Consider the following 26851-nt stretch of genomic DNA (forward strand, 5'->3'; position numbering starts at 1 on the left):
TGGAAGGAAACTGTTTTATTGATTGGCGGTCAGTGCACACGCTCTACCGTACAAAAGTTGGAAGCTCTGACAAATCGAGTGCCAGAGGCAGTGTGTGGATGTGTAAACAAAGAAAATGAAAATGCAATTTCTTTGTGATATGGGAGCAAATCAGAGCAGGCCAGGGCTGAGGCCCAGCACATTCACAGCCTGGGGTAAGTGCAAAGAATGGTGGGGAGAGAGGGAGGGCAGCCCTGGCTCCTTTTTTGCCCAGGAGGCTGCTCCCTCCTGGGCACCGCCTCGGAGGTGGGTGTGGAGCTAGAGCCACCGTGAGTGCACTGCAGTTCTCCGGCCCGGGGCAGGAGGGAAGGCGCGGGGAGGGTGGTCTTGGAGAGGACTGGCCACACCAAACGCCGCCTCTCCCCAGTGCACCCTCCTATGGGTAGGTTCCCTCACCCACCGGGCCTGGGACCCCTTTTACATTCAGGCGGGAGGGACCCTGAATGGTCAGAGACGCCAGTCATAAACTCCAGAGTAAGGAAAACTCAGAGTCCATTTCCCTTGCTGGTCTCTCAACCTGGAAAGGAGCAAAAACCTCAAAATAAAGCATTAAGGCGATAAATAAACCGTCCCACTTCAGGTGGAAACACTGTACAAGACACGAGTCTTCAAGGCTGACAGAAGCTCCTGGCATGGGGACACGACTGCTGGGACAAGTGCTGACAGGACTTCATCTCCGGGACCGGGGGACGGTGCCACCTGGAAGGGGCTCTTCGGCTTTGGGAGCATCTGTGCATCAAGCTGCAGGCAGCACCAGGCATTCCCCACCGTCAAAAGTGTCTTGTCCTAATGAGGGTGGGGGAACTGGCCCAGTCATGTCCATTCTCCAACAAAACCCCCAATCCCACGGTCCCAGGACTCAGTCCTGCGGCCACTGCCAATGAGAACACAGGCGGCAGGGGCCTGAGAACGACCCCCGGTCTGAGCCCCCAGCCCAGAACCTAGTGCCACCCAGGGAGTTCCAGCTCAAGAGGGAGGAGGGTGGGGGGCAGGCGCTCCCACTCCACCTCTTCCATCTTTGGTGGTGGGAGCAGAAATGATACAATCTTTGGCAGTGGGAGGGAATGTTTGAGCAGACAGTCCTGGTCTGGGGCTTGGGTTTGTCAAGGGCGGAGTCCCTGCCTGGACGTGAGCACAGAGAGAAGGCAGGCCTGCCCGTCCTGTCCCACCGCAGGACAGCCCAGGCCTGCTGCCCACCAAGGTACCACAGCCCTCCCTCTGTGGCTGCCACCCTCCCTCTCCCTGGGGCTGCAAACTCTAGGGTGGTGACGGCGGGGAGATGGGCAGTCAGGGCAGGTCGGCCAGACGCCTGGGTTCTGAGGCCATCCCGCCCCAGGCTCATTCTGGCTTAGGGCACCTGGGACCCAGGCACCTTGTCCTCGGGTGGCGGAGACTGTAGAGCCCCATACCCAGGCCATTCCTACTCCTCCACAAAAACAAACAACTTCCTTCCTCTGTCTCTTTCTCTCTCTGTTCTCTCTCTACCCCCCTCTCCCTCAGGCCCTACCAGCCACTGATCCCAGCCTCTGCATCCCTCAGTGACAGCTGAGGGCAGCCGGGTGGGCCTCTAAGGAGCATCAGCAGGTGTAACTGCATTCCAGGCTTCCAGGCCCCAACCCTCTCCAGGAAAATTTGCCCCCCTGGCCCTTGGGAATTCTCAGATGATGAAGGGGGGGCAAGGTCAGGGGCAAGTGCCCTTGACCCCCGGGGCCTGGGCTCTGCTGCTGCTGGCCATGGACACCCATGAGGGCATCTCTGATGCCAACCCAAAGGCAGACAGGAGGCAGTCTTCTCTCTGCCATCACCCTGTGAGATGAGGCCCAGGCAGCCATCACTCCCCACCAGCCTGTGCCCACCACTACTGCAGCCCCTCCAGGGGCCCGTTCTCCCTGGGCAGCGCCCCATTCCGGCCAATGCTGCTGGCCACCGTTGCCCCCAGGAAGCCGAGCAGGATCTCACTGCGGCGCCGCGACAGCTGCAGGATGTCATCTGCCAGTGCTGGCACCGACGTGTAGCGCATGTTGTCCAGGTCGAACATGTCCCTCAGGTACTGCACAATCTGGTGCTGGGGGTACAGGGCTAGTGTTGGGCCTGGGCTGAGGCCCCTGCTGTACCCCAATGTCCTCCAGACAAACTAAAGCCCATCCCCTGCCAGAATCCCAACCCAGTCTCTCCCATCCTTGGGCCCCTTCTCTCCTGGTGCTTCGCCTGGACCCACCTGGGCCAAGCTCCCAGTGGAAGGGTCAGCACAGCCTTTCTCCAGGCCCCTCTGTCCCCCCATCTTCTAGGAGCAGGCCCAGGCCTTCACTCCATTCTTGGCACCTCTCAGGTCTCCTGTCCCAGGGGCCAGGACAAGAGATAGAGGAGAAAGAACAGGTGCCAGTGGTCCAGGCAGGAAGCAACAGACACAGCCACTCCCTCAGTTTACCTTGAAGAAAGCACAGACTTCAGAGAGCTGGGGCTTGGGTCCAAGGAAGCCAAAGGCTAGGACAGGGCTAACGTGCTCCGATACGGAGTAGAAATGAGAAATGAAGCCGTCAGGCACCTGTGGTGGGTGGGCAAGGTGAGAGCGGTCAGGCTGGGGCCTGGGGAGGGTGAGGGAAGCTGGGCCCTGGGGTCATGTAAAGAGCTAGGCTTTAGAGCAGACTCGGCTCATTCTTGTCCTTGCTGGATAACCCTGGCAAGTTGACTCGAGCTTTCAAAGCCTCAGTTGTCATCTCTGCAGAACAGGGGTAACCACAGAGCTGCTGTGAGAACTGCATGGGGGTGGGTGAGCACAGCACAGGACATGCCCAGCACATGTGGCACTGGCAGGCAGTTATCTGGGCAGCACAGCTCAGCCGGCAGAGCAGAACAGCGGGTTGCAGCCCAGATAGTGCAGCCAGTTGCCGCCTGGGAGTCCAGATAGCAGCGGCCCAACTGGCAGAAAAGATACTGCTCTAGCTGCCCCTTGGGGCATGCTGCCTCCACATCCAGACACCTTGCTCAAGCCAGCTGCATTCCTTTCCATGTGCCTTCCTCCCTCCTAGATCAGCCCTTCCTCCGTTTTTATTCTTTCGACGTTTCCTGAAGGCCTACTCTATGCTGGGGGAGATGAATCAGATCCACATGTGCCTTTGGGGAGATTCTGGTCAAGGGAGTGGTAATGACAAGAGGGGAGGCCACTGTAGTCAAACAGGTTCAGCAGCAGCTTGGGGCTCAGCAAAACCTTCTGGCACCAGCCTCATTCCTCCGCCCGTCACACCCCACCCCAGGCCAGGGACCAGCACCCACCAAATGAGGGTCAGCTGGGCTGAGTGCCAGGCAAAGGGAGGTCAGGACCTGCCTGGGGCCCAGGGTGGTGGTCCCCTGGGGGGCCTGTCAGGATCACTCACCATCAGCAGCCTCCTCTTGGCTTTCAGGACCGACCAGCAAGCAGTGGCCAGGGCCTAAATCAAAGACGGGCCCACAGCCTAGGTGTCAGAGCAACTGACACCTTATCTCTGCCCACCCTGCCCCAAGCAGAAAGATGGGGCTGGGTGTCTCGACACAGACACTGCTCCCTGAGCTCTGCTGCCTCCCTCCCTCCAGTTTATGACCAGAGACACCTAAATGTGAATCTTAACTCTAACCCATTATGCTGCAGGTCCCTGGACTAGCCACTGAACTTCTCTGAGCCTCAGTTTCTTCTGTAAAAAGGCCATGACAAAGCAAATCCACTTTGCGAGTGGTTACTGCCTGTGAACTGCCTGGCACCAAGTAAAAGCCCCTTCCTACGCCACCCAGGCACTAACTGCCCTGCTGAGTGGCCCTGCGCTGTGTTTTCTCGTGCTCTGTTCCATTCTTGTTTGTTTTGTTTTTCCCTTATTTAACTTGATTTAATAGGATGAACTGCAATGGTATAGAATTAATACTACCAAAAAATAAATTAACCAAAGGAAACCAAAATACAGAAAGAACATGCACACCTTGTTGGTTCTAAACTGGTGTGGAGAGAGAGCAACGTAATCCCCAGGAAGCTTTCCCAGGGTGTGGATGCCTGGCCTGTGGGGCCCCGGCAGCTCCCCATCTGAAGGAAGTAGGGAGCCTGGTCCACAGGGTGAATGCAGCCTGACTGCGGAGGGAGCCCAGTCTTGGGCACCCAAAGCCAGGAATGGAGGGAAGTGGGCACCAGACAAACAAATACATGGGGCTCTGCCAATGTGTGTGTATGTGTGCGTGTGTGTGTTTGGAAGTGGGGGTGGTGACACACCGTCTCCTTGAAGCTGTCAGACAGCCAGCGGTTCCTCAGGACAGCAAGAACGGAGGATGGGGGATTCTCCAGGTCCTCAAAGGCATCCATGAGGATGAAGTCAAGCACAATGTCAAAGAAGCTCAGACACACCACCTGCAGGAGGGCAGGGGTGCACTGAGTGCTGGGGTGCCTGGGTTGCAGGGCCACTGCCCACACAGGGAGACTGAGGCCAGAAGGGAAAGGCACCTGCTCAGAAGTGAGTCAGGAGCAGAGGGGGCTAGAGTGTGTGGGGACCTGGGTATGAGCACATGTGTGAGAGGGACACATAGTCTCTGTTCTGCTGTGTAATAAGGGGCCGGGCACACTCCCACGCACCTTCCAGCTGGGACTGTCTCCCCCACAACCTGGGCCTGGGTCTGGGTCAGGGTAGGAACTGGGAGCTTGCAGCAGTTATGGAGCAAAAGGAAACACACCCCCCCCCCGCCCACTCAAGGATTCCAGGTGCAACGGACTGTAGGCCACCAGGGCCTGGTATGGGCCAACTCACCCCGCGGCCCTCCAGCTCCAGCCGTGTGGTAGTCCAGGTCTCGGGCCTCAAGGCATAGCTTAACATCTCCTCATAGCTCTCCAGGAAGCCCTTGGGACTCTGTGGGGAGAAGCACAGGCTGTTCTGCTTGCAGGAGAGGCCTCCAAACCCAGTTGGACAGGTCTACAAGGGATAGGCTGGCCTGTGGATGGGTAAATGCCAGGTGGGGCTGGGGCAGATCCCCAGGGAGTGGCCAGAGAACTCAAGGCAGAGAAGAGGCGCCTGCCCACCCTAATGTGCATCTCCAGAGAACCAGGGCACGTCAGGGGGAAATTCCACACCACGGCGCCCAGCAACACCTCTGGCTGGCTCATTTACTAAGTACCTACTTGCCTTTTGGGAAATGTGCACAAACATGATCTCACTTTGGAGGGAAGGGTGAGAACATGAGGTATAGAGCAGGCAGTCACAGAGTCAAATCTCACTGACCTTGGGCCTCACTGGGGAAATGAGAAGCCACAGCCCCATACTATAAGGCTATTCTGGGGGATTTGATGAACTCATGCAAGTAACACAATCAGCCCAGTGCCTGGCACCAAAGCCATCAATGAATAGTGCATAGGTGGTTGTTGCCAAGTACTAAGAATATAAGCATATGCTGTGTTCTCATTCTCTGGGACCTGAGGTTTAGCTGGGGCTTAAGACACAACTTGCAGATGTAGATCTATATTTAAGGACATGGAAAGACAATATGTGGCAGGATCTGTTCTAAGGATGGATTAATTCATTTAATTCTTATGGTCCTAGGAGGTAGGCTCCATTATTATCTCCATTTTACAGATAGAGAAACTGAGGCTTCAGGAAATCAGGGTTGTGCACAAGGTCCCACAGCCAAAGGAGGGTGGAGCTCATGCTGAACAGTACAGGTAGACTGATGTCAATTCTACAGAACCATGGGCAGAAGAGATGGTGGAGGGGTGTTCATTACAATGTGAATGGGGCAGGACTGGGGACAATTTTTCCTAAAATGAGCAGGTATTGTTTTTATAATCATTTAAGGAAAAAAACTCTTTTCATTAAGTTTTCAAAAGAATTTGCTGGGATGAGCATGGTCCATCCCTTATCCGCTCTGAGCCTTAGCTTCCTCCTCTATAAAATGATGACAATGAAGATAATTGTAAGCGTCAGCCCTACTGAGCACTTCTGATGCCCAGGTGAGCATGCCTGCCGTCACCTCACAACACCCCAGGGCAACACCCATTTCACACTCAGGGGGACTAGGGCTTGGAGCGGTTTCATGTCTGGCCCATGGACACACAGTGGAAAAGTGGCCTGATTCTGTAACTCCAGAGCCTAGGTGCTTCCTCAGGACCAGTACCCAGTCCCAGCTGCACCTCCCTGGAAAGACCAGGTGAGGCCACACTGGTCACTGCCTAGTCCCAGGGCCCAGCTCAGGCTCTGGTGCTCAGGAACTGCTTCCCAGCCATTCGAGCCTCTTCTATTTCATAATAAAATGAAGCCTATGTCCTGCATTCGGGAGGAGGTCAGAGAGAGGAGAGCCATGCCTCCGGGCCCTCTAGGAGCAGCCAAAGAGAGCAGCATCTGTTTGTTAAGCTTCTTGTGCCCATCTTAGCCCTGCTTGCCCTTCTTCCTTCCTTCATGCTGGGCAGGCTCACAGAGAATAGACTATGGGTATGGACTGGGGTCGGGCCGACCTGGGTTCAAATCTCAGCTCCACCTTTCATTTGCTCAGTGACCTGGGGCAAGCCCCTTTACCTCTCCAAGCTCAGTTTCCTCATATGCCATGTGGGGATTGTCATGAGGACCAAATGAGCTACAGAACATAGCTGCAGAGTAAATGGCAGCTGCTAGGAGAATAATTACCCAACAAATGTTCATGGTTCTGTGCTGGGCACACAGGATGGCTGTGGTCTTTGGCCTCATGGAGCCTACCAAGGAATGGGGAGAGGGATAAGGTAACCTATGAGCAAGACGAAGGATGGTGTGGCCATGCCAGGGTGAGCCCAGGAGGCTCTGGGGCTTCAGGAGAGACTTCCTGGGAAAGGAAATGGCCAGCAGAAACTCAGAAAACAGGCCACCCAGGAAGGGTAGAAGTATCACTGGTCAGGGCATGGGGGGAGTGGGGGTGGCACTTCCAGATACTGGTATATGTTCCACCTCTTCATCTGTGTGCTAGGGACACAGATGAAAAGGTTCATCTTTACCCTTTAGATTGATTTTCACACTCTCTTATATGTGTATTTTATAAGAAAATTGTCTTAAAAAGAAAGGCCCAGATCTGAGAGAGTCTGGAGTGCACTAGAAGCCCTGAGCCCTTCAGTCTGGACACAGCAAAGTCCACAAAGCAGCAGGCACCTCACAAAGCTTGGTCTTTACACCGAAGGCAATGGGTGCATGGGAGGGCTTTAAGCAGATGGATGATGAGGTCAGATGCCTGTTTCAGACCCACTATGCCAGCATGCGGGGAGAATGGCTTCAGAGGGCTGGGGCATGGTCAAAGGCTTTGCTCAAACTCTTCAAAGAGATGAAACACAAAAGGCCAATAAACATGAAAAATTATGCACCTTCACCAACAAAGAAACATAAAACAACAGATAAAATAAAACAGTTTAAAAAAATTACTAATCCCTGATATTGGCCAAGATACGAAGAAAGAAACACTCTTAAACTGCTGGCAAGAACATAGGTGCGGACATAATTTGGAGGGCAAACTGGCACAATCTATTAGCCTTCTAAATGTTTGTTCCCAGGACCCTGCATTTCCATATCTAGGGGCTTTGCCCCACAGAAAAACCTTAATGTACCTAAAGAGAACTATCTGATAATGACTATAGCAGTGGTGTCTGTAATAGTGAAAAATCAAAAACATCCCAAATCTCCATCTATAGGGGAACTGGGAAAACCACAGCCAGCCCCCATGATGGAACACTAAGCAATCATTAAAAAGAGCCACGTGTACTCACTTGGAAAGATGGATGAGACACTTACTGTAACACAAGAAAATAAAGCTGCAGAAAAGTCCAGAGGAAATAGCCTGTTCCCTCCCCCTCCATCTCCTGAATCCAGTTCCTCTCCCTGCTATCTCTACTACAATTTCTGTCATCCTTTGAGGCCTTCAATGGTGCCATCTCCCCTGGGAAGCCAGGCCACCTCAGACCCTTCTCTAGGGCTCCCTGCCTAAAACTGGGCCCTGCCCAGCCCCCAGCAGACTCAGAGCTCCTTAGAACTGGGACCACACCTCAGTGATCTGTGGTCTCCCCAACACCTCCTCCACCACCCACCCATTGGAGGCTCTGACCCATGCGGCTTCACTCAGGAGCAAGCAGGGCTCCTTGCAAAGCTCGGCACTGACACTGTCCCAGGCCTGGGGCTCCAGGAACGGGGGTCTGGACACCTGCTTTGCATCTAAACCCTGGGACCTGTTGTTTTCAACGTGGTGGTCATGGTGGGGAGAGAGGGACTCCATGAAGAGCCCAATAAAATGGACGGCAGCAGACACGTTTAAAGATTCAAACTCACTCCCTACCACACACAGGCCATTTTGCTGGGAATGAACTCCATAAAGGCACACACAGACACATATGTACACATGTATTATCTGTATAAAGGTTTGATGACCAAAGCTTGGCTTGGTCCATGGGAGACACCTTTACATTTTGCATATCATCACTGTTAATATAAGCTCACCTTTACTGAGAACTTACTACGGGCCAGGTCCTGTGCTAAACATGCTCCAAGCATTATTTAATTTATTCTTCACAACGAGTGAGGTGAGTAGTATCACAATATCCTTTCTTCAGTGCAGAAACTGTGGCTCAGAGAGGTGAATTTATAAGGCAAAGTCACAGAGGGAATATGTGATGGTCAGATTAAACCTAGATTTACATGGCTCCAAACCCATCTGTGTAAGAGCAATTCTAACTGCTGTACGACTGTATGAACAAATAGGTCTTACATAAGTACAACCAACAGCAGCTATTAATTACCAAGTAGTTTATCTCATTGAATTCTCAGAATGCTTACAACATAGGTGCAATTATTATTGTCCCCAGGATTGAAATTGGGACAAATTGGACTGGAGAGCCATGCTGTTCAACATGGGAGCCACCAGCTGCACACAGCTACAGAGCACTTGAAACGTGATCAGTGGGAAGTGAGATGTGCTCCAAGGGTAGGACATGTTACCAGATTGCAAAGACTTAATACCCAAAAAAGAATGTAAACTATTGCTTATATTTTTTAAAATATTAGATTACACGTTGGAATGATAATATTTGGGATCTACTGGGTTAAATAAAATATATTAAAATTAATTTCACCTGCTTATTTTAATTTTTTTTAAACATGGCCACCAGAAAATTTAAAATTAAATATGGGCTTACATTATATTTCTATAGGACGTGCTTCCCCAGAACCATGTTCTTAACCACCATGGTGAGCTGCTTGTTTGTACACTGGTTTTTTTTTGTGTGTGTGTGTGTGTTTTAACAGAACTAAATAAAATTTTAAAAAGGGAAAGTTAAAGGGAAAAATAAGCTGGGAAAAAAAAAAGCCCTCCCCCATACCTTCTCAGCCTTGGTCATCAGGCCCACCACCATCTGCCGGCCAACCTCCCCAAAGAAAAGCTGGTTACTCCTGTCTTCCAGAAGGCCCTAAAGAAGGAGGAGGCAGGGGAGTGAGCTGCTGGGCACGGCAGCTCCCCAAAGCCTATGGAAAGGGCAGTGTGATGGGCTGGGCATGGGACCCCATCTACCACAGAGGGGCCGGGTGTGGGGGCTGGCCCTGCAGGAGCCAGGCGAAGTCATGTGGACATGGCTAAGCCTGAATGCCCCTCACCTCTGGCTCTGTCCACCGCAAGGTACACCCTGCCCTGGGCCCACACCTACCTCAAAGGCCTGCCGGACACAATGCAGCTTGGCCAGAAAGTCCTGGTCACTATAGCAGCCCAACAGCTCTGTCCTGAGGGGAAGAACAAACAGCTTCACATCACCCGCTCCCTACCTAGCGAGCCTCCATGGGTACAGGGTGGAGCCCTAGGTGGGGAGGTGGGAGGCCTGGGGTCCCCAAGTCAAAGGAGAAGGCTGTCTGGACACTCTCTGAGAATGTGTCAACCTCACTGAAACTGGGTGCAGAGGGCAGGTCTGGTCATTGACCTTGGCCTCCTTCAGGCCATACTGGCCCCAAACTCCCACTGGCAAAGGACCAAAATGGTCAAACTGCTCCCTGATGGCAGAACACCAAGGCAGGGAGCTGCTCCCCACTCTGGGCCAGGCCACCAGGAGTGGCAGGAGGGTACCCTGGCCTGGCTCCCCTCTGTCTAAAAACACCAAGACTTCAACCAGGGCTTCTAGTCATTTTCAGTCAGTGAACAATGAAACATACATCTTAACTCTGGGAGCCATGACTGAAAAGCCAAGTTCTGAGTTTCTGCCTGGGGCAGACAGTTTTTGCCAAACAAATCTGTACTTGGTCACAAGCCTGTTGAGGCTGGGTGAATTAACTAAAGGTTTGTTAACAGAGGCAACCAGAACAGAGCTTGCTTGGTTCAACCTGAACAAAGGTTGACTCGTTACAACAGGATAATTTAACAAGTTACCTGAAGGCTTTCTTTTGAACACTTGCCCACCCTGGAGGCAGCAGAACACCTCCAAGGGATCTGTCCAGCTTGTGCCCTCTGCCCTCCCCTCCACCAAGCCAGAATACCCCCACATGCCACCAGTGAGGGGGGCAAACCTCCAAACCTCCAGTTACTGTCTACCTGTCATATCAACAAAGGCAGCAGTGTGGACAAGGGCATGAGGACGGGCTGCAGGAGTGTACGTAAGGACTGCCTTTATTGGGGCCAAGCTGGCCATGTCTATTTATTAAAATTCCTAATTTTAATTATAAATTGTAAATATAAATCTGACTCAGGAATCTCACTTCTAGAAATCTTACAAAAACCTGAGCAAAGATATATGAATAATGATGTTTGTAATGACAAGAAATGAAGAAATCAGAATTTCCACCCCCAGGGGCCAGTTACACCACGGTCCCTCCACAGTGGCGCAACATGTGGCTGAGAGGAACGGTGCTGTGAGATGAGGCATGGACAGACTTCTGGGGGTGAAGTGAAAAGGGAATGTTGCAGAGCAGTGCGTGGTGTGTGCAGCATAATTTCAATTGTGCAAAAACAGAATTCCTATTTTAAATCTGGAAAAATAGACAGTTCTTAACACTGGATGTCTTTGGGACTGGGATTATGAGGAAATATTGTTTTCTAAATATTTGGAAAATGTTGACTTTTTTTCAAAGTGTAGGTATTACTTTTGTGATAAGGAGGGAAAAAAAACAATAAAAGATTCACATTTACAAATGTTCCAGTGAACAACTATAAAGTGAAAATTAAAAAAAAACTATTTACAATAACATCAAAAACCTAGGAATAAATATAAAAAGAGATGTGCAAGACCTCTACATTGAAAATTATAAAACAAAGTTGGAAGAAATTGAAGAGGACGTCTATGGAGTGAGAGACTGTCTTCATGAATTAGAAGACTCAATATTGTTAAGAAGCTGCCAGCAGGATTTGTTGCGTGTGTGTTATTTGTGCAAATGTACAAGCTGCCTCTAAAATTTACATGGAAATGCAAAGGACCTTGAAGGACCATATTTCACGACTTTCTATAAAGTATAGTTATCAAAACTTGTGGAATTGGCTCAGTGACAGACAGAGCAATGGATCAGAGTAGTGTCCGGATATAGTCATTTAATTTTTTTTAGGTTGGTTTTTAATTTATTAAGAATGTTTAAAATTTTACATTTGATTAAAATTATTTCAACTAGCTATACCATATATTTGTTTAAAAGATGGCAATGATTCTTTCTTAAGGAGAGAGAAATTATACAATAGTACTTGCTCTCCTAAACAGTGTGCTGAGTAATCCCCTGCCATGTTCCTAGATTTGTTTCTTTTTATTGATAAAGCTCTCATCCTGTTTCATGGCTCTATTTTGTTGGTAGCTACAATTCACTGAACATCTGTCACTTAATTTTTGATGCAGACATTGATACAAATTGACAGGGAAAGGAGAATCTTTTCAACTAACAGTACTGGAATAATGGTTATCCGTATGGAAAAAATGATTCTTGACCTCTATTTCATATCATATAGAAAAATTCACTGAAGATGGATAAGAGACCTAACTGTAACTACAGATGAGAAAACTGAGACTAAGAGCAGTGGGTGACTTGCCCAAGTCCCCAGGCTCGAGGTGGCACAACTGGGAGAGGACCCAGGGTTCCCAGTCCCCAGAGGCTGGGACAACCTATGCTAAGGACACCAGGTTTGGGGCAACGCTCACTGTGTTTCTGGGACCGCACCACTTTGAGAACTTACAACAAGCACTAACAGTTGATAAGTTATTAATTAATATTAGCCTGCTACTGTAATTGTGGACACCAACCCTGCCTGTCCTGATATGCAGGACCACACTAGGGCCACCTGAATTTGGAAGGCAGGAGCTATTGCCAACCTGGCTAAACAGAGTCCTCACCAAGCCCCACGGGCTTCTAGTCCTCATCCAAGGAGAGCAGGGCTCAACCTGCCCACCTGCCACCTGCCTCCTGCTCCCGCTTTCCTTCTACACACTCACCTGAGGGTCCGGCAGGGCACTCTCCCTTCCTTCACCAGCTGCAGGGCCTCCTCATAGGCGGCGGCAGGCCTGGAGAGTGGGATCAGGTAATCTCTGACCTGCAGGGACTCAAAGAGCTGGGACAGGAGAGTGCAGAGGAAGAGGAGGGAGGGGCAGTCAAACCCTTGCAAAGCAGCGCACACCCCAGGGTGCTTTCCCTCTGTAGTGCCAACTGCTCAGAGGATCTATTAGAAGGAACACCGGCCGAAGAGGCAGGAGACCCAGGTTCGAGTCTGAGTAACCTGAAGGTCATTGCCTCTTCCTGGCCCTCAGCATCCCCTTCTCCAGGGCCACTTCCTGAAGGGACCATCTACCGGACATGCACCCACACTCCCTGTCCCTGGCCGAGGACAGCCATGCCCATCACACATGGCTGTGGCAGGAGACTAATGCCAAACGATGGGGCGTGCAGTCAGGGAAGGAAGTCAGTGCGGGCTAGAGCAGTTGCAAGCAGGGGACCTCTGCTCTCATCCTCAGTACCTAAGAACCCTGGCTTCTCAGGCCTTCTCTTCCCAGGAAACTGCTCAGTCCCTGGAGAGCAGCACTTGGTGACTGCCAAATGCTGTTCCCATAGGAGGAAATGCTTTCACTTTCCCATGACCCAGTGCTTGTCCTGCTGACCTCCACAGGAGCCTCAGCCTGCACCCCATCCCAGGCTGGGGTAGACTTGAGGTGGGACCACCCCCACTTTCTGCACCCGACCCCTGCCCCACATCACCTCGGTGGCAGAAAAGAAGGATTCCTCTGAGGTCAGGCTGTCTTCATCGTCTGCCCGTAGATGCAGAGAACTCTCTGTCAGGGGCAGCATGAGGGTCCTCTCTGGAAGAACACAGGAATGGAAGGGCTCAGCTGAGCTTTCCCTGCACAGAGCTCTGCAGGAAACCACACACACAAAGGCTACCAACACCCGGTTCGGCAGAAGGTCTGTCTGAGGTGTTGATGCTGATGCCACAAGGCTCCTATTTATCGAGCACTTTGTGAAGACGCTGGGCACATCACCTCCAAAAAATTATCTCCTTCAACTCTCACAATACCCTTGGGGTGGGCACACGATGACCCCCTCTTCACAGGTGAGCAAATGGGGACAAAGCTCCCTCCTGGTGCAGGGGCTGGTTCATGTTCACACCATCGGCCCCTGGGTCCTGGGGACCTCTGAGCTCTGTGGGGAGATGGCCTCACCCAAGTTGCTTCCCCCTGACAAGCTGCAACTTAGATACGATACCAAAAGTTTCAAAGGAGTCAATGGGCCGCTCCCTCAGCGTCCCCATGCCCTCCTGCTCAGGGGATAAGGGGGTATGATTCTCGCAGGTACTCAGATACATTGTTGAACAAATAAGCAAAGGCCAAAGGTCCACAGTGGGCCACCCTGAGTTCCCTACCAGCCCAAGGAAGAGCCTCTCTGTCATAAGGGGAGGTCAGAGGAAGCAGGATTTCCTGAGGCAAAGCCATGTTGAAGCCACATGAGCAGAAACCAAGGAAGAATGTGTGCAGCCAACCGGCTCCCTCTCTGGGTCCATGTCTCCACCAGTGAGCCAGGGAGGCCAAAAGGCAGGAGGCTAATAATCTCCCAGATAGATCAGAGCCCCCAAGGAAGGGCCCTGGGGGTCACTGTCACTGCACAGGGTCTGGCACACAGTGGGCACTAGGAGACTGGTGATCGTGTGGCTGAATGACTTCATTCACTCTCCACGATGCCACACCATTTTACTTCAATGGGATCAACAATGGGACCTCTTACTTGGCTCTGTGGCCTGCTTTGGGCTCATCTCCATGTGCGCCATCCCCTCTGCACACCCAGTCTGCTCAGAAACCAGCAGGTCAGCAGGACAGAGCTCAAACCAAAGGCCCTGAAACACCCGACATGGGAGATATTAACACACAAGCCCTGAGGCCTGCTCCCAAGGAGACGGGGCAGAAGCATAGGCCAGGGACTCCCAGGGCTTCATCCAGACTCTGCTCCTCCCTGCCACGTGACAGGGCAAGCCTCTGGGCCTCATTGGGCCTCAGTTCCCCCATCCATGCAACAAAGCACTGGAGTAGATGACGTCCAAGGGCTCTGAGGATTCTGATTTGTCTGACCCACTGAGTCACACCCTGGTTCTCCCACCTCCCCCCACAGGCCTGAGCCTGTGCCTGGGCCCAGCTCACCAAGGTCCAGCAGCATGCTGTCCGATGGGAAGGTAGAACCAAACTCCTCCTGCAGGTGGTACGCACGGTGCAGCAGGGACTCCAGCTTCTCTGCAAACTCCTTTCGCTGTGACTCCTGCTTTTGTAACAACAATGGCCGTCAACCCAGAAGAGAAAGTGAAGAAAAGTAAACAGAGCCTGAGGAAACTACAGGATGCCATCAAGCGCACCAGTACACACACGCACTGGGGAGTCCCAGGAGAAGAAAGAAGGAAAGACGCAGAGAGAATATTCAAAGAAATAATGCCTGAACACTTCCCAAATTAATGAAAGACACAAATATACACATCTAAGACACTCAGTGAACTACAAACATGGTAAATCAAAATAGACCTACGCTGCAGCATATTGTAATCAGACTGTCATGTGCCAAAGAGAAAGAAAGACTCCTGAAAGCCCCAAGAGAGAAGGAACATGTCATATACAAGGGAGCCTTAATGAGATTATTTGGAAACCATGGAGGCAAGATGACAGTGAGATGACATATTTAAAGTGCTGAAAGCAAAAAATTGCCAGCCAAGAATCCTATATCCAGCAAAACTGTCTTTCAAAAATGAGGGAGAGATGAAGACATTCCCAGATAAATAAAAGCTAAGGGACTCCGTCACCACTAGACTGGCCTTACAAGAGATGTTAAAGAGAGTTCTGCAGGTTGAAAGGAAAGAACAATAGACAAAAGATTGCAGTGCATGAAGAAATAAAGCTCTCCAGCAAGGGCAAAAACATGGGCAAATAAAAATGCCAGTACTACTATGTTTTTGGTTTGTAAGTCCACTTTTTACTTCTTATAGAATCGAAAAGACAAATAGATAAAATGTAACAATAAATCAGTGGTTTTTGAACTCATAATGTATAAAAATGTAATTTGTGACAAAAACCACATAAAGATGGGGGAATACAGGGGTATAGGAACATAGTTTGTGAATATTACTGAAGTTAAGTTGATAGCAAAGCAAACAAGATTGTTATAGATTTAGGATGTTAAGTGTAAGCCCATGGTAACTACAAATATCAGAGAATATGGAAGTTCATAGACAGAAATTAGAATACAAGTTGCCAGGAGCAGGGGGCAAGGGGAATAGGAGTTAATAAATAATGGGTGTAGAGTTTTGGTTTGGGAAGATGGGCAAGTTTTAGTAATGGAAGGTGGTGAGGATGCCATAACGTGAATGTGATTAATACCACTGAATGGTATGCTTGGGAGTGGATGAGATGGGAAAAAACCTATATTGTACATATGTTCCTACAGACAAAAAAAAAAAAAGAGCAGTAAAGAGAGAATGACAACTAAAGCAATATATGATCCTGGATGGGATCTAGCATGGGAGGAGAAAAGGCTCAATAGAACAATATTGGACACATGAAAAAACTGGAATATAGGCTATAAGCTTTGTATCAATGTTAAATTCCTTGAACTTGATAACTGAACTTAAGGTGGTTTACATAAATGAAGATCTTTGTTCTTTGGAAATGGACATGGCAGCATGTTATAGGTAACTTACACTCATGTGTTCCAAAAATGGACTTATAGATGGATAGATAAAATGATATGGCAAAAGTGGCAAATTGTTAAAATTGCTGAATCTGGGTATCTGGGGCTACAGGAGTAGGTTGGAACTCTCTTTACGGACTTTTTATTATTTTTGTAACTGACTTGTTAAAAAAAAGTGACATGAATACACACACACGTGAGTATAAGGAAAACTGGGGAAATATGAAAAAGATTGGTGGACTGTATCAATATCAATAACTTGACTGTGTTATTGTACTACACTTTCACAAGAGGGGGAAATCGGGGTACTGGGTACTGGTACTGAGGGAACTGGGTAAAGAGTACAAGGGATCTCTCTATATTATTTTCCACAACTTGCATATGACTCTATAATTATCTCAATAAAAATTCCGATTTAAAAAAAGGAAGTGGAAAGATGTTCATGATGTTGCTTAATAGAAAAAAAAATTCAGGTAATGAATCTATATGTACTAGATACAGCAAGACTTTGGTTTTATTGGTTAAAAAAACAGTATAGCCTCTACTTCACACCACATACAAACATTAACTCAAAATAGATCATGGACCTAAAAGTAAGAGATAAAACTACAAAACTCTAAGTCTACATTAAATGAAAACATAAATCTTCATGACCTTGGGTTAGGAAATGGTTTCTTAGATGTGACAACAAAAGCACAACTATCAGAAAAATAAAAAAATTTGATTTCCTCGAAATTTAACTTTTGTGCTTCAAAGAACATCACCAAGAAAGTGACGACGAGTCATCAAATAGGAGAAAATATTTGCAAATCATGTATCTGATAAGGGGCTTACATCCAGAACATAATAACTCTTACAACTCAATAATAAAAAAAAAAACAAATAGCCAAATCAAAAAATGAGCAAAAATTCCAAATAGATACTTCTCCAAAGAAGATATACAAATGGCCAATAAGCATTTGAAAAGATGCTCAACATCATCAGCCATCAGGGAAATGCAAATTAAAACTACAAGATACCACTTCTCACCTGGTAGGATGGCTATAATCAAAAATAATAACAACAAATGCTGGTGAGCATATGGACAAATTAGAACTCTCAGACACACTCATGGGAATGTAAAACGGTGCAACAGCTATGGACAATCTAGCAGGTCCTCAAAAAGTTAAACATAAACTTACCACATGACCAAGTAATCCACTCCTTGGTATATACCCGAGAGAATTAAAAATGTATGTTCACAACAGCATAATTTCGTAATAGCCAAAAAAATGAAAACAATGCAAATGTCCATCAACCGGTGAACGCGTAAATAAACTGTTATACCAATACCATAGGGTATTATTCCGCAATATAAAGAAATAAGTAGTGATACATACTACAACCTGGATGAACCTTGAAAACATGAAGCTAAGTGAAAGAAGCCAGTCACAAAAGGACACATATTGTATGATTACATTTGTATGAAACACCCAGAATATGCAAATCCAGAGAGACAGAAAGTAGAGTCATGTTACCTGAGGCTGGGGAGCAGGAGGGAATGGGTGATGACGCTAAAGGACATGATGAAAATGTCCTAAAATTGCTTGTGATGATGGAAGCCCAGCTCTGTAACTATATTAAAAGTCACTGTACACTTTAAATGGGTGAATTTTATGGTTGTGAATTATATTTCAATAAAACTGTTTAAACAAGTAGAGAACAGAAAAATGCCTGGAAGGATACACATGATTGCCTGGATGAAGGGTGACAGGTAACAACAGTACAGAGAATGAGGCTCTTGCAGTGAGCACCTGCTCAGGAGGTGGGTCCACACGGTCAGAACCAGGGTTTTCAGCAGGAGCCCCACCCTCAGCGAGTTGAGGGCTTTTACCCTAGGCCACAGGAGCAAGATATCTCTGATCCCAGCCTGAGCTTTTTTCTTTTTTCCATTTCTGTATTTTCACTATTCTACGAGGAAAGCTTAATGTTTAATTGCTTTCACAACAGAAAACTATGAAAGATCTATTATTTTAAGATGTAGTATTAGCAATACAGATGATTTTGCAAATAAAGCCATCACCCTTCACACACACACACACACACACACACACACACACACACGTGCCCTAACACTTCCCTGCAGGTGCCCTCATCTGCCCACCAAAAGGCACAACTTGGGGCAGCTGCAACCACAGTGTGCTGAAGTTTGTAGCATGTGGGTTCCTCCACTCTGTACCCTGGGTGTTTTCCCCAGACAATGTCCCCACACCTACAGCCAAACTACCTGTATGACAAGTCTGTGAGTGAATGCCCCCAGTGGAGTATAGAGCATGTACATTTTCAACCTGTTACCAGCTGGGCCAGGCATGTCCCCTGCTAACAGGCCTAACTGGCTGCCAGCCCACAGGAGGTACAGGTAAAAGAATGACGACCCAGGAAGAGGGGGAGCACACAGAGAAATTCTCCCCTCCTCATTCTGCCTTAGGCTGTGCCCCACCCACCTCCATGGTGGGGGCATCCCCTGCTGCATATCCCCCACCAAAGTTCTAGCTCCCCAAGTGACGGCCCTGGCTCCTGGCTTTGGGCACACCACCTCGTGCCCACGCCCCTCCAGCACTGGCGGGGGTGGGGTGGGGGTTGTAGGGGAGGTGGGAGAAGGGCATCACCTTCCTATTTAATTTGGGCAACATCCTTGTAAAGGGGAAAGCCACAGTCCCAAGAGCCGTAAGTCACAAGTCCCAACTCGAGTGACTTGCCGAGTCACACAGCTGGTAAAAGGCAGGGCTGCTGGTGTGCCTCGCAAGGTCCGGCTGCCCCCTCCTCCATGCTGTCAACCTTCTGCCATGGCCAGGGGGAGGTAGGTGGGGATGCAGGGGAAGAATGTCTACCTCAGACAGCGCTTCTGGGACAGCCTCTGGATTCCGGAGGCCGTCCCCCAGTGTGGGGGTGCTGCTGCTGTCCCCCCTCTGCCCCACGCTCAGCGCCTGCTCCCACTTCTGCAGAGCCTCCTCGAACAGTTCCATGCCTGAAGAGGTGGGAAGAGAAGGGAGACCCAGGACCCCAACAGAGAACAGCACAGTCCCACACAGTCTCCTAAGAGGGGGCTCGGAACAGCGAGATGGCTGGAGGGCCCCAGGGGACAAGAACCTGGTAGGCTGGTGTGGGCTGGGTCCTGACCACTCCTCAGGGTTTGTCAGTTCATTGGCCTTTGTTCAGACCAGATCTGCTCCTGGGGACTGTTTCCCATTCAGAAATAGCTGGAAACCACTGACCGGGGTGTTGGGGAAGGGGGACCAAAGCAGCACTGGAGAAGTGTCCTGAACCCGGCCTGGGCACCTGGGAGGGGTCATTCCTCCCACCCACCCAGCCCCAGGAAAGCCCGCAAGCCAACCTCTAGGCCTGTACCTTGCATGTAGAGACTCTCAGCATTGCCATTGCTGGCAGTCACAGACTCCTCCATCCCTCTGGCATCCCATGGTCCCGAGCAGGCGGCTGTGGGGCTGGATGAGTTCACCACCACCATCTGGGTGCCAAGCAGCACAAGGGCTCAAGGGCAAGGAGTGAGGCCTTCCCAGACCCTCTGCAGGGCCCATGTGAGCCCTCCCCTGCTGCCTGACCTTACACCACATGCCCTCTCCAAATACCAGCCCTGAACCTAGCCCGAGCCCTAGTATCCAAGCCCTCAGCATGACCTGAGGAGTTCCAGTCTCCACAGACCTGATGATGCCTGAAGAAACTGCCAAAGTGGAGGCAATACTGCAGCCAACACCTAGCCCAGAAACAGCAGCCTCCCATGAAACCCGACCTGAGCCCAGCTCCTGATTGGTGCTCTGGGCTCCTCTACCAGTCAGACAAGAAAGACAGAGCACCCACTTCAGGCTGGAGTTGGGTGGGGCACAAGGGCCACGGCTATCACCATGTGCCTCTCCAACACGAGTGGCCACTTTCCCTACCAGGCAGCAGGCTCCTCAAGGACAAGAACCATCTCTTGCTCACCCCCGTGTACCTAGGGCAGTGCTTGGCTCAGAGCTGGGGATAGGTACTTGCTGAATGAATTATAACTGGAGGAATGAGTGAATTAAAAGCCATGCCCCAAGAGAAAACTTCTCTTTGTCTTATTTATCTCCATATCCCTAGTGCCTGGCAGAGTCCCTGGCATAAAGCAGGAGCTTGCTCACTGTCTGATGCATGAATGAATGAATAAATGAACTTTCATAGTTAAGTTATCTTCCTCAAGAGACCATAAACTTTTCTTCTGCACCTTATCCGTCCTTCTGTCACCAGTGCCTGGCACACAGCAAGTGATCAATAATAATCCTTGAAAGCCTATGTGAATGACTGACTGAATGAAACCTCTCCTCTCCTCTCCCTTCTAGTGGATAAGCTTCCTGAGGGCAGAGACTAATGTCTACTGGGTCTCCAGGACCGAACCCCAAGGCCAAGAGGCACCCTGGCCGCCCTTGCTCGGCCTGGCACCCCACACCCCAGTTCTCACCGAGGCCAAGCTGTGGGAGGAGCCTGAGTGCTTGCTGGGCTCGATGGAGGAAATGCCGCTGAGAGTGTCATTGCTCTTGCTACTGGGGCTCTGTACCCTCCTGCTGGAGTAGCCTGTGAGGAATAGGAGGGCAGGGATCACAGCAGGCTTCCCACTTAGCCCTTGCACATGCCATTCCCATTCCCGGACCACCCCTCTCCCTCCTCATCCAAGTCAGGGTAAGATGAGGACACCCCAATTACATGCCCTTAGCATAAGAATGCTGGGCCCCTGCTGCTGGCCTGCTCACTGCCACATCCCTGTCACCCAGCACAGGGCCTGGGCAGAGGATAAGCCCACGAATGAGCTCTGGCTACTTCCAGCCTCCTTATTCAGCCCCTCTGTGTTGTTGACTGTGTGACTGACTTAGAATCCTCTTCATTCCAAAAGGGATTTAAGGCAACAACTTTCAACAATACACAAAAGATTTTTGAACACAAAAGATTAACTACAGGAGAATGGGAAGTGATTTAAAATAACAGGGAATGGGAAGTTAAGGCTTAAAAGGTACAGGGTTCCTATTTGGAATGGTGGTTTTGGAAACGGATGGTGGTGGTGGTAGCACAACATTGTAAAAGCAATTAACAGCACTGAAATATGTATCTGAATATGACTGGAAGGGAAAATGTTAGATTGTATATATGATAACAGAATAAAAATAAAACTTAAAAAAATCCATGGGTCTACACTACACAGTGAGCCCTAAGTTAAACCATGGACTTCAATTAATAGCACAATTATAAAAATGTGCTTTCATCAACTGTAACAAACGTTCCACACCAATGCAAGGTGTTGGTGGTAGAGCAGTGTATGGGAATCCTGTATTTTATGCATGATTGTTCTGTAAACCCACAACTTCTGTAATAAAGGAAAAAATAATAACACTTTTGTTATACTAATTAAATAAAGTAAGTGAGAAAGTAGGGAAGGGAAAATAAGGTGAAACCAGTGACGCTGGTGGTGGTACAGTGTACATGAGCTAGAGGTTCAGCAGACATAGCTCAGGTCTCCCAGTACAAAAAAGGAAACCCAATCAGCTTTGTGAGCATTTCTCAGGATCTTGTTTGTACTTCTAATCTAACCTAAAAACTTATTTTTCCAATTATAAAGATAAAACTTCCTTTTGCAATAATGGTTCACAATTAAAATTCATGAGACTTTTCCTTTTTAAAACAGGTTTCACCCAAGACAAGAGTTGATGAAAACTCCCTGCTTTGGAAAGGGATCTATAAGACATTCAGACGTGACAAACACTGGGTTTCTGGATCACACGATTAACAAAGCCCATGAGTTTTTAGAAACCACACCAGCAGACAAACTCAGTGGCCAACAGGGGCTGGGGGTAGAGGAGAGAGGCTGACTACAAAGGGACACGGGTGATGGCACAGTTCGTGACCGTGATGGTGACTGTACAACTATGCGTGTTTTTCAAAACTCGCAGAACTGTATACCAAAAAAGATTAATCTTAATATATGTAAATTAAGCCTTAATTTTTTTAAAAAAGGAGTGGTGGTGGAGGGAATACCTGCCAGCAGCCCAGCACCTATATTACAGCCCCGCCTGCTCCGGAGCCCTGGACCTGGGCCAGGTGCCCCCAAAGGGGTCCTCGCATAATGAGAGCAACCACCAGAACCCCCATTACTGGGCACGTGCATCCAACCACATCACCCAGAAAATCCTCGCAAGGAAGACCGACCCAGGGAGGGAGGTTCCACTGTCACCCCCACTTCTCAGGTGAGGCCACTGCATGTCCAAGATCCCACCAGGGCTCGAACCCAGGTCAGGTCCTTCCCCAGTACCTCACACCTACCTTTCTTCACCGATGGGACCTTCCTGGCCATGAGGATGGGGAGGGGCACTGTGCCCAGCTGCTCGCCTCTCATCTCGGGGCCGATCTGCTTCTTCCTTCGCCGTCGCCTCTTCAGCTGGTGAGCAGCCAGTGCCAAGGCCACAGTGCCCAGGGCCGTGGCAAAGAGGACCTTCCGCAGGCCCGGTGTCAATCGTAGCTGCGAGAACACAGACTACAGAAAAAGAGGGTGGTGAACGGTTACATTGCCTAGGAAAGCACCAACACAAGCAGAGCTGCCCTCGAGCGCACCTAAGGTGCAGAGAACATATGATGTGCTCAGGGTACGCTGATGGCCAAGTGAATGAATGAGAGGCAGCTGACTCTAGAAAGGGAGCCTCATTAGCCTCTCTGAAATGAAGATCACAGTGGTAAAAACAGGGAGGACCAGAGACAGCAAAATGACAATGCCAAGGGGCTCATGTCTGGGGGTCAACAGCCATCCCTAACACCATTAGTCATGACTGTAACAGCAGCAGTGACTGAGTGTCCCAGACACCGTGCTAGGACTCTACCTGCGTTACCCGTTCGACTCTCCCCCTTTTCCGGATGAGGAAACTGAGGCTCACACAGGTTAAGACATGTGCCCAAGGTGATTTTGCAGAGATGATGACATTCACTCCACTCTACCACTTAATTCGTACACTTCCCACTGCTCTACCCTCGCCCTCTGCCTGCTGGACTGGGAGCCCCTCAGGTGGGGCTGCACCCCATATTCCTCTTTCCCTAATGCCTTGCACAGAGCAGAGTCTTAGGAAGTACGGAGAAGCCTGGTGAGCTACAAACATGTGAGGCTGGCAGGAAAGGCATTAGCATCCCTTTAAAGACGGAAATTGAGACTCCTAACCGAGTCCTTCTCATCCTGCTCAAAGGGGAGACACCAGACGACTGGGGCAGCAACAACAAAGGCCTAGCAATTCCGGATGCTGAGGATCCTCGGGCTGAGTGACTCAGTGTTCTGTGGACCAGAAAGGTGAAGTGCAGGACCACAACCCACCCCAATCCTTACCTGCCCAAATGTCGTGTAAAGGAACACAGGGATTTCGGCCACCGTCATGGCCAGGGCCTGGATCACAGACATGCCCTCAGCCCTCCGGAACTCCATGGCAGAGCCAGCACTCCAGGAAAGTGCCACAGACAATGGCTTCCAGGGAGGACGTCTTCAACTAGCTGTTGGCTGGGTTCTGAGCACTGTCCACGCCCCAGAAGGACAAGGATGTACAGACCACAGGGGCCTTCCACAGAGCTAGGGGGACAGATGGCCAAGTCAGACACAAGGACATGCACACATGGAGACACATAAATAAACACAAGAGTGCCCTGGGGGATTAGGCAGGAGGGGAGCCTGCAAGTGGAATGTCAGGCTGGAATCAGGCCCCAACCCACAAGCAGGAAGGCACCAAGAGCCCTGGGAAGAAGAAGCACTGCCTCTGGGATGCTGGCCCAAAAGAGAACTCAGGATTGAGAGATGATAAGTCATTTTCAAACTTGGGGCTTTATGCTACACTTTATCAATCTTTTTAAACACTTGGCCCTTTAGTTAAACAAAATCTCATGCTCCTAAAGTGTCAGGCCCAGACTGAGAATCATAACATAGTTTTCACCTCCCACAAATTCAAGAATGTTTCACGTCCTATGGAAAGTATTATAAATACAGCAGGGTATTTACCCCAAACAATAATGGCTACCACACATTATGTTATATTTTGTGCTGAGTTCTTTAGATATATTATTTCACTGGATCACTACAAATCTGTTAAACAGATGTTATCTACTTTTCCCTCTTTTTCCAATGAGAAAATTGAGACTCAGAGAGGGTAATTAGGGAGCCCAAGGTCACAGAGCTGGAATGTGGTGTAGTCGGGATTTGAACCAAGGTCTATTAGACTCCAGACTCTGTGCTTATCCCAACCCTTTTGCTAAACTTGACACGAAGCAGGAAAGAGCAAGTCCCAGCAGAACCATACACTACAAGGGCACTTCCCCTTCAGGACTTCTGAGACCTCCAGGGCACCCCATCGCCCCCATCCCAAGGCCAGGAAATAGGTGGCTTGATCACATACACCCCAGTCCCCAAGACCCTGCAGAGTGCCCCCCCAACCACCTCCCCCAGCTCAGCGATGCCTTCAAAGTCTCCTGGGACCTCAAGTGGAAAGAACAGACAGACGAGGCCAGACCCTGTCTCCCTCAGATGTCAGCCAAAGTCACTGGACCAGCACAAGCAATGGCTCATCCCCAGTGAGTAGGAAGGAAGATTCTATCAGTCTAGCTCTAGGGCTGGAGAGGGGGTGGGGGGTGGGTAACGTTCTAGGGTGGAGGAAACTGCCATGTTGTCAAGGGTAGGTGACATTCTGCCAGGAAGCTGTGGGTTGAGCTAGGTGACCTCTATGGTCAGGGCCCAAGTTAATATTGGAAGCCACCCCCACCCCACAGAGGGCAGAACACCAGAGGGTCAACAGCTACTATTTCTCAAGCACTTACTACAAGCCAGGCTTGGAACAGGTTGTCCACAAGGGCTTTTAACAGTCACCCACAGAAGCCACACAATAACCACTGTTTGTCTCAATAATGAGGAATCTGAGGTTCCGAGAGGAAATCATCCTGACTGAGGTCACTGAGTTAAATAGCTAAGCTGGGGTGTAACCCCAGCTCTATAGGATTCCAAGGTTGCAGGCGTGTTTCCCCTGCCCTTCGGAAAACTGAGCCACGTTTGAGGGACTTCAGGGAGCTACAAAGATGAGCCTGAGCACATGCTCCAGGGCTGGGATGTGGGACTGAGACCAGGCATTTGTCTGCAGGAGAGTCAAGAGCAGCCTCTGATGCCCCCACTGGGCAGAATGGCAGGTGCAAGGTAACAACACCGGTCCCCCAAGCCTGCTTCAGTCCGGGGATAGATCGATCCTATCCCTGCCCTTTCCCCTGGCACAACAGGAGGCCTAGGGGGCGAAGCCTCCTCTCCATGACAAGCCCAAGGCACTGTCCCCCACCATGTGAACACCTTCAACGCTGTGCAGAGCCTGGCCTCACCTGGCCCCACCTCTCCTGCCACAGAACCTTGGCCGGCACCACTTCATTCCACCCCCACCATGGCACTTACAATGTCCTCATCCCAGGCACCTCCTCCCCTGCCCTGGATCACAAGAGTGACTCTGGCCTGAGCGCGTCCTCAATCCACCTACACCCCAGCAATGTCCCCAGCCCTTACACTCTCTTGAGCCAACCCCTCTGCCCGGTTTCCTGTTCGTTCCATCTTGAGCACCTCGCCAGTCCCTCCCGCAGAACATTGGGCGCCCCCAATCCCAGACGCCAGCAATAACCCTGTCTTCAAAACCTGCTCATGCCATCCGGACATCTTGCGCAGTCCCGGTCAGGCCTCCTCTCTTGCCCAGACCCCCGAAATTTCACTGAGAGTCATCCAGGCACCCTCTGACACCGCACACGGCCGGGACACCCCCACCTTCCATCCCAGGTATTTGTTTCCCAGGTCAGGGATGGGTGCCTGCGTCCCTGTTCCAACCCTCTCAACGTTCCAGGTCTGGGCATCTCCTCACTGACCCAGGTACCTTCTCATCCCCGCCCTCCAACTAGGGCACCCTCGCGCGCGCCGCCCTCATCCCAGGTACCTGCTCATTCTAACCCAGGAACCTTCCAGGTACGCCTGCGCCCAGACATGTGTCCTGCGCCCCCGCCTAGGCCCCTGCGCAGGTCTGGTCCTCGTCCGCTGCAGTCCCCGGGCCCTGTCCCGCCACCCGCCAGCCCGGAAGGCAGAACCAGGGTCGACACTCACCCAAGAGCCCATCGCCGCGGAAGGGCAGCGTCTCCTTCCCCGGCGGCTGCACAACCAACCTCGCGGCCACCGGAAGGCGTGGCCTCCCGCCGGGCCGCCCCTTCTCTGGCCAATGAGCTTTGCCTAACATCTCCGCGCCGCTCCTTCCCGGGGCCAATGGGGTAGGTCACGTGACTAATCCGGTCGGGCCTCTCCTCGCCCTCTGCCCCACCCACTAAGTGCGGTTGAGGTGCAGAAATGCTCTCTTTTCTCCTACGATTGGCCATCGGGATTAGATTGACACGGGTGGCTGAGTCGGGCGGGGTCACTCTTAAAGCTGCTGAGGCGTCGGAAGTTGTAGGGGTTTTTACGCAGGGAGCCGTGGCGGCCTATTCCTTCGGCTTTGGCTCCTGTAGTCCTACCCGCCCCTACACGAACAAATCTTTTCTGCCTTTCAAGCCCCCAGTTTCAAATGGGACCTCTGACGTCCCACAGCATTCTCTTAAACACTTTCTACTTTTCACCTTTTTCTGGAGTTGTTTGCAGAAGTGCCTGCGTCTCTCCTCAGAGA

At 50.4% G+C, this 26851-nt stretch overlaps 1 protein-coding gene across 2 annotated transcripts; it reads right to left on the reverse strand.

Annotated features, from left to right (window-relative positions):
- MIGA2 (mitoguardin 2) lies at window positions 1-26394 on the reverse strand. Of its 2 annotated transcripts, none has more exons than XM_037797540.1 (16): window positions 26302-26394; window positions 23524-23760; window positions 22479-22689; window positions 20629-20741; window positions 19539-19656; window positions 19022-19158; window positions 14621-14735; window positions 13191-13291; window positions 12434-12549; window positions 9686-9758; window positions 9365-9451; window positions 4800-4898; window positions 4271-4405; window positions 3414-3467; window positions 2468-2584; window positions 1-2104 (listed from the first exon to the last, which is right to left on the reverse strand). In XM_037797540.1, exons 2-16 carry the CDS (start codon window positions 23617-23619, stop codon window positions 1898-1900), a joined length of 1779 nt encoding a protein of 592 aa, XP_037653468.1. In that variant the 5' UTR covers window positions 23620-23760; window positions 26302-26394; the 3' UTR covers window positions 1-1897. The 2 variants fall into 2 exon arrangements, with proteins under 2 accessions (XP_037653468.1, XP_037653467.1); XM_037797539.1 differs by having other exon boundaries at window positions 14621-14738.
- Between the last annotated feature and the right edge of the window lie 457 nt (window positions 26395-26851).

This window comes from Choloepus didactylus, chromosome 10, assembly GCF_015220235.1.
Source record: "Choloepus didactylus isolate mChoDid1 chromosome 10, mChoDid1.pri, whole genome shotgun sequence".
In the NCBI taxonomy this organism is placed as follows: domain Eukaryota; kingdom Metazoa; phylum Chordata; class Mammalia; order Pilosa; family Megalonychidae; genus Choloepus; species Choloepus didactylus.

What these genes read in the sequence shown, in the direction of transcription:
- MIGA2 (XM_037797539.1), bottom strand. Translation starts at nt 23,619, where the DNA reads ATGGAGTTCCGGAGGGCTGAGGGCATGTCTGTGATCCAGGCCCTGGCC. An exon ending in CCTTCTTTTCTGCCACCGAG is followed by an intron (nt 12,550 to 13,190) that starts GTGATGTGGGGC and finishes CTCCTGTCCCAG; the next exon opens with CTCTTTGAGTCCCTGCAGGT. An exon ending in TGATGACCAAGGCTGAGAAG is followed by an intron (nt 4,899 to 9,364) that starts GTATGGGGGAGG and finishes TTCTCCCCACAG; the next exon opens with AGTCCCAAGGGCTTCCTGGA.